Consider the following 12,312-nt stretch of genomic DNA (forward strand, 5'->3'; position numbering starts at 1 on the left):
CAATATTAATAGCCTCAAAACAAACAAAAATCCTTAAAGGCCTACAGTAGGACTAGAATAATAAAACCTTCCTGTTGGACAGGCCTCAAGTTTATTTGGTGCCTTTTTAATGCCCGACTTTTGGCCCGTGATATCCTAAGGATAATCTTCCTGTCGTGGGGAAGTCATTACTTCTTGAGAAAGCCCACTCCCTTTTTAACTGCTCTAATTGTTCCAAAATAATTTCCTAGGGATGCCTGGTAGCTCAGTGGTTGAGTGTATGCCTTTGGCTCAGGGCATGATCCCAGGGTCCTGGGATGGAGTCCCTCATGGGGGTCCCTGCAGGGAGCCTGCTTCTCCCTCTGCCTATGTCTCTGCCTCTCTGTGTGTCTCTCATGAATAAATAAATAAAATCTTTAAGAAAAATAATTTCTTAGATTGACTGGAAATCTGCCACCTTGTACTTCCTATATGTCGGTCCTCACTTGGTCGGCCAAAACAATACAGTATAAATCTACCCCTCTTTAGCCAAGTGGTAGTTTGGACATGTGCTGGCAGCTATGAGCTCCCCACTCAGTCTTCTCTCAAGATCTAATTATCCCCCGTGCCTCACTCAGCAGGGATCCACTCAACCTTTCCTGCCTTCCTTCCTTCCTACTCTTCCTACTCAAAGTCATTCTTCATAGGTAGCATCGACAGGTTTTACCGATGAAGTAGGGCCTCCCCCAGACTGTCCCCAGATGCACCCAGCAGAGATGGGTGTCCTGGGCTGCAGGGCCTCGGCCTGGCCCCTGCACCTATACCTTATTAGCATGTGCAAGGAGGCTCCTCCATGCCCCTGGGGCAGCGTCTTCCATAGGTCTGGGAAGCCCTGGTCAGAGGGGAAAAGAGTCCCAGAGACACTTACCTGGATCTGTCCAGGGCCAATGTAAAATTTCTTCAGGATGTTGATGAGGAAGTGTTGAACCTCCACCCAGGGGTAGATGCTGTTGGAGCCATCCAGGACAATGACGATGTCCATGTAGGTCTGGCATCCTGGGAAGTGGGGACATGTGGTCATGGCTGCCCAGTGACTCAGTGTCTGCAATGAGTCTCTGATTCTACAGATGAGTGTCCAGATGAGTCTACTGGATGGGTGTCCAGATGAGTGTCCGTAGGACAACAGAGGAAGGACCCTGTCATTCCCTGGGCTGGGCAGTTGTCCTTGGGCTAGTCATTTATTTGGACAACATGAATGATGAGCCCAGGAATTCTGGGCTCTGCTCAACCACTCTGAGCTGGTTGTTTGAACCAAGCTTAAATTCACCCTGACTGCCTCTGCTCTTCATCAGGGCCCAACCTACCACCAGCTGGCTAATGTTCTGCGGCAGCCATCCTGCCCAGATCAGCAGCTCACAGTCATTTGTTTTACTGTCGTGGGCAGGATGCACTGACCACTTTCAGCCCAAATGAGTGAGTTTCATTTTTTAGGAGAGCGGTAAAGGGTGATGGCTTAGGACGAGGAATCTGGTATCAGACTGTTTGATTCCTGGCTTTGCCGAGCTCTAGCTGTGTGACCTTACACCTGTTCCCTCTGCTGTAAAAACAGACCTGGTGACAGGAGAGGACTGCCAGGAGGAATCAAGGAGATGAGGCTTCTAAAGGGCTGAGCACAAAGTCAACTCTCAAGAAATCTTAGTGGATCCTCTTAGTTTTTTTTTTTTTTTCTTTTTTAAAGCAAATTACTTTGTTAATGTGACAGTGACATCATAAGGTCAAGCATTTATGCATTTACCTGTGCTCTGAACATAAACGTTTCTCTATTTCCCAATAATACTAGTATCAAGTTAAAATAAATGACAAAAAACAACAAAGAAACGTTGGTACTGTAACAAATGCAAAAAAACTTCTTTTAAAATCGAAGTAACTTGTTTCTATTGGTGAACAGTTGTGGTTACTTTGAAATTAGACGTCCCAGCGTGGTATGATACACACATACTGTATTATAGCATATCCTATTAAAATATTGGTTATCTGCTGACTTGTACTGGAGAATTTTCACACTGTTGTAAAATCTACTTTATAGCAGAAGCCTTTTGTGTGTTAACCATTCCAGTAACTCCTTCATCATGAAGGTGCCATTGGTTGAGGTCAGTGGTGATCAGAGATAAGAAAGTGGCAGCTTTGGGCTTGGGGGCCCATCGCAGGCTTTATGTTTGGGAGAGCATTTTAGAAGCATTTAGGTGACTTGGCAGCTCAGAATCACCTCTGCTTCTGGAGTCGTGTAGTGGTTCTTGTACCACCTGTATGCCGTGTGTGGCAGGTGACGGCCCAATCCTTCTGGGCTGACAGCACCAGAGAGCTTTGTCCTTTCCCAGGCTGGTCTAGCTTAATGCCTGTGGACCGGGCAGCTGAGTGGCGCAGGTGGTCACGGACGTGACTGAGACAGAAACTCCTTAGTTAGGGGTGGGGGGTTCCTAACCTAATGGTGGGGGACCAGGTTTCTTTTATTTTTAAGCCATGCTTATTATTAGAATGCATTCACTATTGCTAACTTCTTTCTTGCAACTTCACATTTTTCTTTTGAAGCATCTTGGAAAGAGCTTTGCTTTAGATCTGTGGTTCCTAAACAGGGCTGCACACTCCAGTGAACACACACACACACACACACACACACACACACACATACACACACACACACACACCCTAGCTGGGGCTTGTCCCAGATCTACTGAGTTAGAGACACCAAAGGAGTGGCCCTGGGATCTGTGTCTGATAAGCCCCCAGCACACCGCTGCTGGTGAGCCAGATGGCAGGTCTCCCCCAGAGGAGTTCCTGGAGGCTTGGATGGTCATTTGTTGGCCTGAGGTGAGATTCCCTATTCACACCTCATGTGACTGAGATTGGGCCTCCTCCCCAGCCACAGCACCGCCTTTCCCTTGGCCACCTGGTGAGCATGGAATCAACACTTCCTCCTCACCCTTACAAGGATGACTTTTCCATCCCTGCTGCGCTGATGCTTCCCTCTTCCTCTGCACCAAGCACTGTCCTGTCCTTCAATCTCTGATTGGGCCTGTTGTCTGGGGGAAGCTGCTGCTAGCTAGAGGTGTGAATCCTCTCACCCTCAGTGAGAGGGTTAGCAGCTGCTTGGGTGACGGTATTCAGCCCAGAGGAAATAGGCTCGGAGCCAAGTAGTCTGGGCTTGCAGGAGACAAGGTCTGAACATTATTCCCCAGATTCACTTGGTGGGTGGGGAGTGGATGGGAGGTTTTGTGTTCCATGAGGGTCTGTGCAAGCTGGGCAGAGCTTCCTGATATTCAGGAACACCAGTTAGAGGGGATTGTTCCTGGGGATATTTCTGTTTTCCTTGGTCTTCCATCTACAAGGCAGCTGCATTGCATAACATCAGAGGGCACCATTCACATTGTAGTCTAAGTGAACAATGTCCCCAGAGTTGTACTTTGCATAGCTTGCTTGCTGTACTCCATGGCCCAGCAACCTCTTCCTCACTCACAGTGGGTTTGCAGTGAGCCTCTCTGACTGCTACGATTGTCTTCATAACCTCAGTTCATTTGCCTCCCACCATTGCTCTGCCCCAGAGATTCTGGAGGACGGTGGCGCTGGAGTACAGGTGCTGCTTTGTAGCTGCAGGGTGGCAGTGATCAGAGCTGGGAGCCTCCCATGACTGTTAGCATGGGTCTGCAGAGTTGAAGCTACTTACTTTGGAGAGCTGGGGCTACCGTCTTGGAGAACCTGAAGTTGGAGTTGACTCTTGAACACATTCCTGTGGTGTAGTAGGAACTCCCACACTCGTGAGACCAGAGTGGGCTGCAGGCCTGTGAAACACAGTGCAGACCCCCCAGTCAGCTGGGGGGGATCTCTGGGAGGGTCCAGGCCCAACAGCCTTTGGCCCAGCCCAACCTCCATGACCCAAGACAGACATTCTCTATCTGAGTATTGGTACTCCAAGGATTTAGAGAGTCTTCTTGGAGTCTAACTGAATTCTTTCTTGCTCTGATGTATTCTATCTAGTTCCCTTGGTTTCAGATGGAATGGAGAAAAACTAATCTTAGAGTCCTTGTTGTATTTTCAAGGGTCCCATTCTCTGTCCCATCATCTAGAGTTGTGACGCTCCTTCACCCTACCTGCCCACACCACCCACCACACAGCATCATCCATAGGAGTGGACCCTTCAAGGTCACTAGAGGAGCCTCTCTGTCTGAAGAGGTCCCCTGAAGGTTCTTACTGGGAAAATTTCCAGGACTGGGCCCCAGCAATATGCCCATGCCTCTTACTGGGGAAAGAAAAAAAAGAATGTTTCTGCTCTTTCTCTGAAACTTGCTACCAAACACATTGATGTCAGCTCTTCATTTAAAGACTGAGTGATGAGTCCCCCTCAGAGTCAGGGTTGTTAAAAATGAAAACCTTGACCCATGTCTCCATTTTTGTCTGGCTGCCAAGAAGCCCAGGACTAAATTTTGTGCTGCAATTTCCTTTGGTTTGGAAAAATAATTATTCCATTTCTAATTCCTTTCTTTAATTAGCTTTCTTTTTTTAGTCAGATTTTAAAGGTTTTGTTTTATCTGCATCCTTTATTGAAGCTGTAGTAAATTATTTCTGGAAGAAGGGGGAGAATGAAGAATAGGAGGGTGGATCATGGATGATGGATGATGGATAGGTGGACAGATGATGGATGGATGGGTGGATAAATGGACAGATGATGGATGGATAGATAGATGGATAGATGATAGATGGATGGATGAGTGGATAGATGACAGATGGATAGGTGGCTGGATGATGGATAATGGATGGATGGATAGATGGATAGATGGATAGATGGATAGATGGGTGGGTAGATGGATGTATGGATAGGTGGATAGATTATGGATGGTGGATGGATGGATGGATGGATGGATGGATGGATGGGTAGGTGGATGGATGGATGAATGGATGATGGATGGATGGGGATAGGTGGATAGATGATGGGTGGGTGGGTGGCTGGATGATGGATAATGGATGAATGGATGGATGGATGGATATATGATGGATGCATGGATGGGTGGGCAGATGGATGGGTGGATAGGTGGATAGATGATGGATGGATGACTGAGTGGATGGATGATGGATAATGGGATAGATGGATGAATACATGGATGATGGATAATGGATGATGGATGGATGTAGGAATGGATGGATGGAAGGATAAATGAATGAGTGGGTGAATAGATGAATGGAGAGATAAACAATTGGTTGGGGAATGGACAATAAGTGAATAGATGAACAAAAGTTGCCATTTATAAACCAGGGACTTAATTAACACATGGAAACCCCAGAGGGTGTATCATACCATCCTTCTTGGGCCTTCATCCTTGTGAAGTAGGTGGAATCAATTCGGTAGGAACATAATAAGGAGCTTTAGAAGGAAAAGGGAGTAGCAACAAGGGCCCCTGACAGGTCTGTGTATGGACAGTACCCAGCATCCTGTTTGCCTTGGTTGGGATGATGAAGGGCTGTGGGCTGGCCATAGATGGGGGCACCTATGGACTTTCCCTGGAAGGGCCACTCTACTCTCTTCAGCCCCTGAGCATCCCACTCATCTTGTTGTCCTGGTGTCTGGTGCTCCACACCCTGAATGTCCCATCTGTCCACAGAAACGTACTCTTGGATAAGAACAAAGAGTGATACAAGCGCTCCCTCCCATCTTAAAATGAGTAGCTCATTTTATTGGGCTTTCTGGGGTAATTTTTCTCTGAAATCATCTCCTGCAGCTGTTTCTAGAACTAGCAGTCCCAGCAGGATCCTGTTTTGAATCTCTAGCATTGCCCAACTCATGGTGGCAAGGAGCAGGCCGTGCCTGCCACGAGGCCACCCGCGCTTGCTGACTGTGTGCAGAGTTTGCATGTGCTCGCCTGGGCAGGGTGCAGAGACCTCTGCGAGCAGGCCTTTTTTGCCTCAACATCACGTTTACGCTACTCATTGGCTTATCAGCTCTCCCTCCACCAGAATTTAAGCCACAGCAGGCCAGGAGCTCTGTTGACTGCTGATTCCCCAGTGTCTGGCATTGGGCTCGGCACATGGTAAGTGCTCAAAACGTTGTTTAAATGAATAAATGTCCCTACTTCAGCACAAGTACCCCTCCTCTTCCTTCCTTGCTGAGACCCGTTGTCTCTTCTTTAAAAGCAAAACAAAAGCCTCCTCCAGAAAGCCTTCCCATGCAACCCTGTGCAGCCTGGGTGGCCTGTCACTGTGTATCTCTTTCTTCGGTCGTAGCAAATCCATGTTCTCTCATTTATGGCTTCCCTTCAGAGACTTCTTAGGGTGTGTGGTGTGTCCTGTTTCTTTGATCAAACCTGGAGCAGAGATTCGGTCTCTGCCTCAGAAATGTGGCTCTCCAGAAGGAGGGATAGGCTCCCTCTGCCCTGTTGGCGCTCTTTATTACTGTTCCTTTCAGGCTGTCCATCCCTCATCCCCAGGGTAGGCACACAAAAGAGCTCAATATGTCCTCCTGCTGGGGCTGCCCACCTCAAAAGTTGAGGGCACCCGGCAGACAGAATGGCACAGAAAGGAAGCCAGTGGAGGAGCTGCTGCGTGAGCGTGTGGACAGGCAGCCTGGTGGACAGAGTGCGAGTGTCATGTAAGGACATGTTAACTCACCCCCTGCCTCTCTGACCCTGAGCAGAGGGTACATGGGGCAGGAGGGCCTGGGACTTAGAAAGACAGTGGGGTGGGCGGCTCTTACCAGGAAGCTGTTGTCCTTGGGGTTGGTGGCCAGGCTTAGGCCGAGGCGCATGTTGTCCTTCCGCTCCGACACGTTAGACAGAGTGACCCTTCCTGGGGTGGGAGGGAGAAACTTAGCCCACAGCCCTCTCCCACCCACCCCACACCCCTCGGCCACCAGAGGTGCCTGTGGCAGGGTCGGGGCCTCGCAGAGTCCTCCCTGATTCCCCTGCCCATCGTGCAGCCCTTCATGGTGTACCAAGGGCTTGCCCAGACACGTCTTATTCCTTCCCCACAGTTCCCTGTGAGATGAGGAAACTGAGTCTCAGAGAGGCCGAGCGACCTGCTCAAGGTCACCCCGTAAGCACACAGCAGAGCCCTGCATCGCCTAGTCTGGCGTTTTTCCTCCTCCAGACGTCTGACCGGTCCCTGGCACTCCTCACGTGTCCCGTCCTGCACACGCCAGAGCGCAGGCCCTAGGCTGGCTTCCCCTGGGCTGCCTCCCCTCCGCATTTCCCTTCAAGCCGCTCTGCTATCAGAACTCAGCGGTCCGTGTTCTACTCGGAGCCCAGGTCTCTGGTCATCTGGTAAACCGACGGACGCTAGCTGATTCTCCCACGGGTGGCCAGAGCCCTCTGCAGGTGTGGGAGTCTGGCGAGAACGTCACTCTGCGCTCGGCTGCCAGGAGGGCCGGTTAGCAGCAGGGTCATCAGCCAACCCGAGTGTCGGGAGAGGCCTGTGGCCAATTAGAATTGCTCAAAGGAGTTCTGTGAAGGTCTTACTAGAGCATCCCACCGGCCACGGAAGGGGAGGAAGCAGGCTCGACTTCCCCTTCTGTGCACCGGGGTGTACGTGGCTGCGTGTCGGGGTGAACCCACGTGTAGGGGGGCCTGTGGCAGGGGGCAGAGTTTAGGAGGAGGTGAGCCAGACCTTCCATTGCAGGCCCACCCTCACGTACTGTGGGGGGCAAGTAGATGGCATCCTCAGCACCTTCCGAGGACCCGGGTGGCCCCCGAGAATGGTTTGCATTTAGCTTTGTGGGCGGCTGGCAGGGTGAAGAGGGGCGCAGGCCAGGCAATAGCAGAGGCCCGAGCTTCGCCGCCTAACTGCGCTGTGGGCTGCGGGGCGGGGGGCAGCTGGGTTGGTTGTTTTTTTTTCTCTCTGAGTTCCCTCGGTTGGTAGTAGGGCTTCTCTGGAAATCCAGCCCCTCTTGGCTGGAGGTTGTGAGGGACCGGGATTGTTTGGTTTTGTCTGTCCAAAGAAGCCAGAGAGAGAAAAGACTGGTAATAACCCTGTGTTTTTACAATGCCTATCACTTACATGCGCCCCACCCCGTACCCCCTGTGGGTCCTGGGGGCCCCAGGGGTCAGCATTTCTGTTTCACAGATGAGAAAATTGAGATGCAGGGGGTGGGGGGGCTTAGTGACTTCTAGAAGGTCAGTTGCTGATAAATGAGAGAGTGGGGACTTGAGGCCAGGCTGCGCCTCCTGAGCTGTCCCGTCTGGTGGCTGGGTGGTGGTGGCAGTGGGGTGGTGGTGACAAATCCAGAGAGGAAGCTCCGAGCCCCGACTGGACAACCTCCACCCCTGAGCGTGTGGGGATTTCTGCCCTCTGTTTGTGTCGGGCACGCCGGCCGCCTCGCCTCACCCCACCGTGCACCACCTCCTTCCCCCTGGTCTCAGAGCCCGGAGTCCTTAGTCGGACTGCTGGCCTGGAAGCAGCTGAGTGTAGTGGGGAGACTCGGGGTCGCGTCCTGCCTCGTGGACTTGGGGCAGTCACCACCCTCTCTGGGCCTCGGTCTGCTGGTCTACGACCAGCAGACACTGGCATCTTTCTCAGTGGGTCTGTGTGAGGACCATGGGCACGAGCCCCGGCTCACGCAGAGTCCGCCCTCCTGAGTCGCATCCTCTGCTTGAGCCTCAGCCCTTCCCTAAAGCCCCGACTTCATCCTGGTGTCGGGAAGGAAGGCATTGGCTTTTTCACACTGAGTTGTGAATGGCTGCCACCCATCTAGCCTTCCCTGGAGAGAGAAGAAAGAACATTCCTGGCTCGGTGAGGCTCACAGGCTGGAAAGGCCATAGGAAAACCCAGGAGTCAGGTTTCCCAGCCTTGCGTTTTCCACTGTGGGGATAAGCCGCCAGATGGTCTTCCTGCCGTGCACTTTCTCTCGGTGGGAAAGAAACCCTCTTCAAATGGAGGGCTTCCTGATTGGTTCATTTCCTCTGCCCTGACTCACTGGGCTGCCCACCACCTCCCAGCTTATGCCCAGCTCAGGAATGTTTTCCAGGCTCTCACTGCCAGCAGGGGAAACTTTCTGCAGTAGAGGAAATTAAATGATGGGTCATGTGTCTGCGTCCCCACCTGGACCAGCAGTTTCTCTTGGTGGCCTCAGCCTTGAACCCCTCAGGTCTCACCCCTCCCACCCCCCTCCTTGTGCCCTCTGCCCCAGCTGCATGGCCTTTCTTTCTGTCCTCAACAGAGTAAGCTCATTCCTACCGCAGGGCCTTTGCACATGCTCTCCCACTGCCTGGCATGCTCTGGTCCCACCTGACTCTGCCATCAGACCTTTGCTTAAATGTTACCTGTTTAAAGAGGCCTCCCCTGACCACCTTGCTAAGGTACAATCCTGTCTCCACCTCCTCCCCACCCAGCCTCTCTTCTCACAGCTCTGTGGCTTATCACACAGTGTTTATCCCTACCTATAGCAGGATCCTTTTCTATCTCTACCTGCTTCCTAGTTTGTCTGCTTGCTTACTGTCCTCTCCCAGCAGAGCCCCAGGCTTCTTTTATTTTTTTATTTTTTTTATTTTTTATTTTTTTTTGAGCCCCTGGCTTCTTATTCCCTGCTGGATCCCCAGAGACTGGCGCAGTGCTTGGCACATACTAGGGGCTCAGTAAAGGCTGGGGACGTATTAGACATGGAATGGATCCTAGAGTCCTCGAGTCCACCCTCCTCACTTTACACACGAGTGAACAGAGGTTCAGAGAGGGGATGTGAGCTCCCTATGGACGTGCAGCAAAGAAACTGTCCAGCTGGAAGGAGAAATCGAGCTTGGCTTGCTCCAGAAGCCTGTGCCTTCAGGGTGGTTGATGACTGGGTTCCGTGAGCCACCAGCCAGGCTCCTGCCTCCATCAGTGTTTCCTTACTGAAGTCTGGGCCCCGGCTGTGCCGGGGTTTGAACTTCCCACCCACAGTGCTGACGCAGATGTGGACAGCGGGAGCGTCCCGCACCATGTGATGATGGGACAGCTGGCCGCCCTGGGGATGCGGGTGCTTGGCTTTCTCTTTGATGTGGACCTTTTCGTTCATCTGCTTATCTCTTGAAGCTCTGACACCTCCCCCACCAGGCCTGCACCCCCACTTCACCTCCCCAGGGAGCCCCACCCTGCTGCTGGAGGGCAGAGACCGCCGTCCTAGAAGGCCGAGAGGCCTCTGGGCTCTGGGGAAGGCAGTCCCTTACGGCTGGGCCGAGGTTGCAGTGTCTCAGCCCAAATGGAACTTTTTGCTCCCTTCTGCAAGCAAAGCGATGGCCCAGCCACTGTCTGATGTTTAGGACAGAGTGGAAGTGCTTTAGCAGATTAGCGTGTGTGTTTTAACAGATGCACGTGTATGTGCACATGCACAGGCACACACTGATCCTATGGGGGTGAGGACAAGCCCTTCATTTCAGAAAGGCAGGGCTGCTTCCTGACTTTGGACCGCCCGGATTGGAACCTTGGGGACTCTAGGCAGGTCCCCTCGCTTCCACATGTTGCCATTCCCTCCTTTGTTACATTAAATCTTGAATGGTCGTTGAACGGATTGAATGAGTCAAAATCCCTGAAAGTGCTTAAACCAGTGCCTGGCACATGGTGAACATTATATAAGATATACGAACACTGGCTATTGTTATTATTCCCAAACTGGATAGAAGACAGGAACTGTTTTTCTCCTGCTGGGAGAGAGAGTCTTGCGTTGAGGGCCAGTGGGGGGAGTCAGAACGAGCAACGGCCTGGAACCCTGGAGGCCTAGGTTTGCGTCCTGGCAGGCCCCTGACAAGCTAGTGTGACTCTGGGAAAGGTGCTTCCTCTCTCTGGCCTCAGGTTGCCCTTCTGTAAAATGGGGGTGGTGGAATCAGGGTGGCTGGGAGAAGGCAGTGTGAACGTGGGCATGGATATGCTCTCTGAAACCTGTCCCGCCCCAGATGGTGGTTGGCCTCACGGTGGAGAGGCCAGTGGCTCACATTACCCAGGTTGAGCTTGGTACAGTTCCCATGGGTCACTGGACACTTGTACACGTCTCCCGTCTTCTGGTGGCCGTTGGTTTCCAATGGAGCGCCCACGACCAGCCTGGGACAGAAAAGAAGACAAGTAAAGATGCTCCTTCCTGGCAAAGGATGGAATTGGGTGAGGAAGGCGGGAGAAGCCGTGTGCAGACCCTCCAACTCAGACCTTTGTCTCCCAGGGAGAGGGACTCTGGGCATTTGGCATGACGCCATGGGGCTTGTGACCGGCTCCGGGCCCTTGCCAGGATCTAGAGCTACAGAGATGAAGACCACATGGCCCTGCTACAAATGAGATGGAGGTTGGTCCCTGGGAAAAGAGGGCAGGGCAGACGTCATGGAGGAAGTGTGCTTGGCTGGGGCTTAATGGATGATTACAAGTTTGTCAAATACTGGGAGGGTGGTAATCGAGGTCATTCAGGCAGAGGAGTGATGATTTTGGAGCCGTGGAGTCTTGGCCATGTGTCACGACCTGTGGACGGCCTCATGCCTCACCATATATGACAGTCTTTCAGCTGGGGAACCAGGAGCTGGGGCATGGTGCAGAGTGGTCATTCACGGCTGCTCCCCGTATCTTTGCTCAAGGTGGGCGAGGCAGCCAGCGGGGCTAGGAGTGTGGCCAGGGGCAGGCACCCAGCTGGGGCATCCGCCTTGAGCCTGCCTATGCCTTTGTGACCTTATTTGGAAAGAGGGTCTTAGATAAGGGATCTCAAAATGAGGTCATCGGGGATTAGCCAGGTGACCCTAAGCAGGAGAAACACAACGGAGAGACGCAGAGAGAAGAGAAAGCCGTGTGCAGATGGAGGCAGGGCTGGGAGGGATGCAGCCACAAGCCCAGGAATGCTGGGGCAACTGGAAGTTACGAGAGGCAGGGAATGGTCTCTCCTAGATCGTGCAGAGGAGCACGGCCCTGCCCACACCTTGATTTTCGATGCCTGGCCTCCAGGACTGTGAGAGCCGAGTTTCTGCCCGTGTAAGCTTTCTACTTTGTGCTGATGTGTTATGTACCCGCTGGAGATTAATACACCTTGCTTACACGCACACATATATCCAGAGAATGACAAGTGACCATTCCTTCCTGACCTGGGCAAGGCCTGGCAGGGCCACCTCCCCTGAGTCCAGAGAGGGTCCCACTCAGCCTGGATGGCCCCTTAGAGATCCCCCAGACGTCCTCCGTGCCTCATCTCCAGCTCACCAGAGAGCAGCAGCATTGGAGGTGGCCCAGAGTGGCCCGGGGAGGCAGCGGGAAGCCCAGGCTGATGTGAGGTGCAGCCCTGAAAGCAGGCTGGGCTCCCTTCCGTGCCACCGGCTCACCCTGTCAGCGCCGCCTGCCCGCCTCTGGCACAGCTGGGTCCTTTTAGGTCTCTAGTCCTGC

General features: G+C 52.5%; 1 protein-coding gene across 3 annotated transcripts in view; it reads right to left on the reverse strand.

The window, feature by feature from the left end:
• Window positions 1-12,312, reverse strand: part of ITGA11 (integrin subunit alpha 11) — a 113,406-nt gene that overhangs the window by 49,848 nt on the left and 51,246 nt on the right. For 2 of the 3 annotated variants that reach the window (XM_077881646.1, XM_077881647.1), the window contains 4 exons: window positions 10,904-11,004; window positions 6,698-6,789; window positions 3,680-3,794; window positions 887-1,014 (listed from right to left, as the gene is read on the reverse strand). In XM_077881646.1, the coding sequence (XP_077737772.1) occupies window positions 887-1,014; window positions 3,680-3,794; window positions 6,698-6,789; window positions 10,904-11,004 (436 nt within the window). The remainder of the gene's footprint in view (window positions 1-886; window positions 1,015-3,679; window positions 3,795-6,697; window positions 6,790-10,903; window positions 11,005-12,312) is intronic. The other variant, XM_077881648.1, reaches the window with a different exon arrangement.

This window comes from Canis aureus, chromosome 32, assembly GCF_053574225.1.
Source record: "Canis aureus isolate CA01 chromosome 32, VMU_Caureus_v.1.0, whole genome shotgun sequence".
Lineage (NCBI taxonomy): Eukaryota > Metazoa > Chordata > Mammalia > Carnivora > Canidae > Canis > Canis aureus.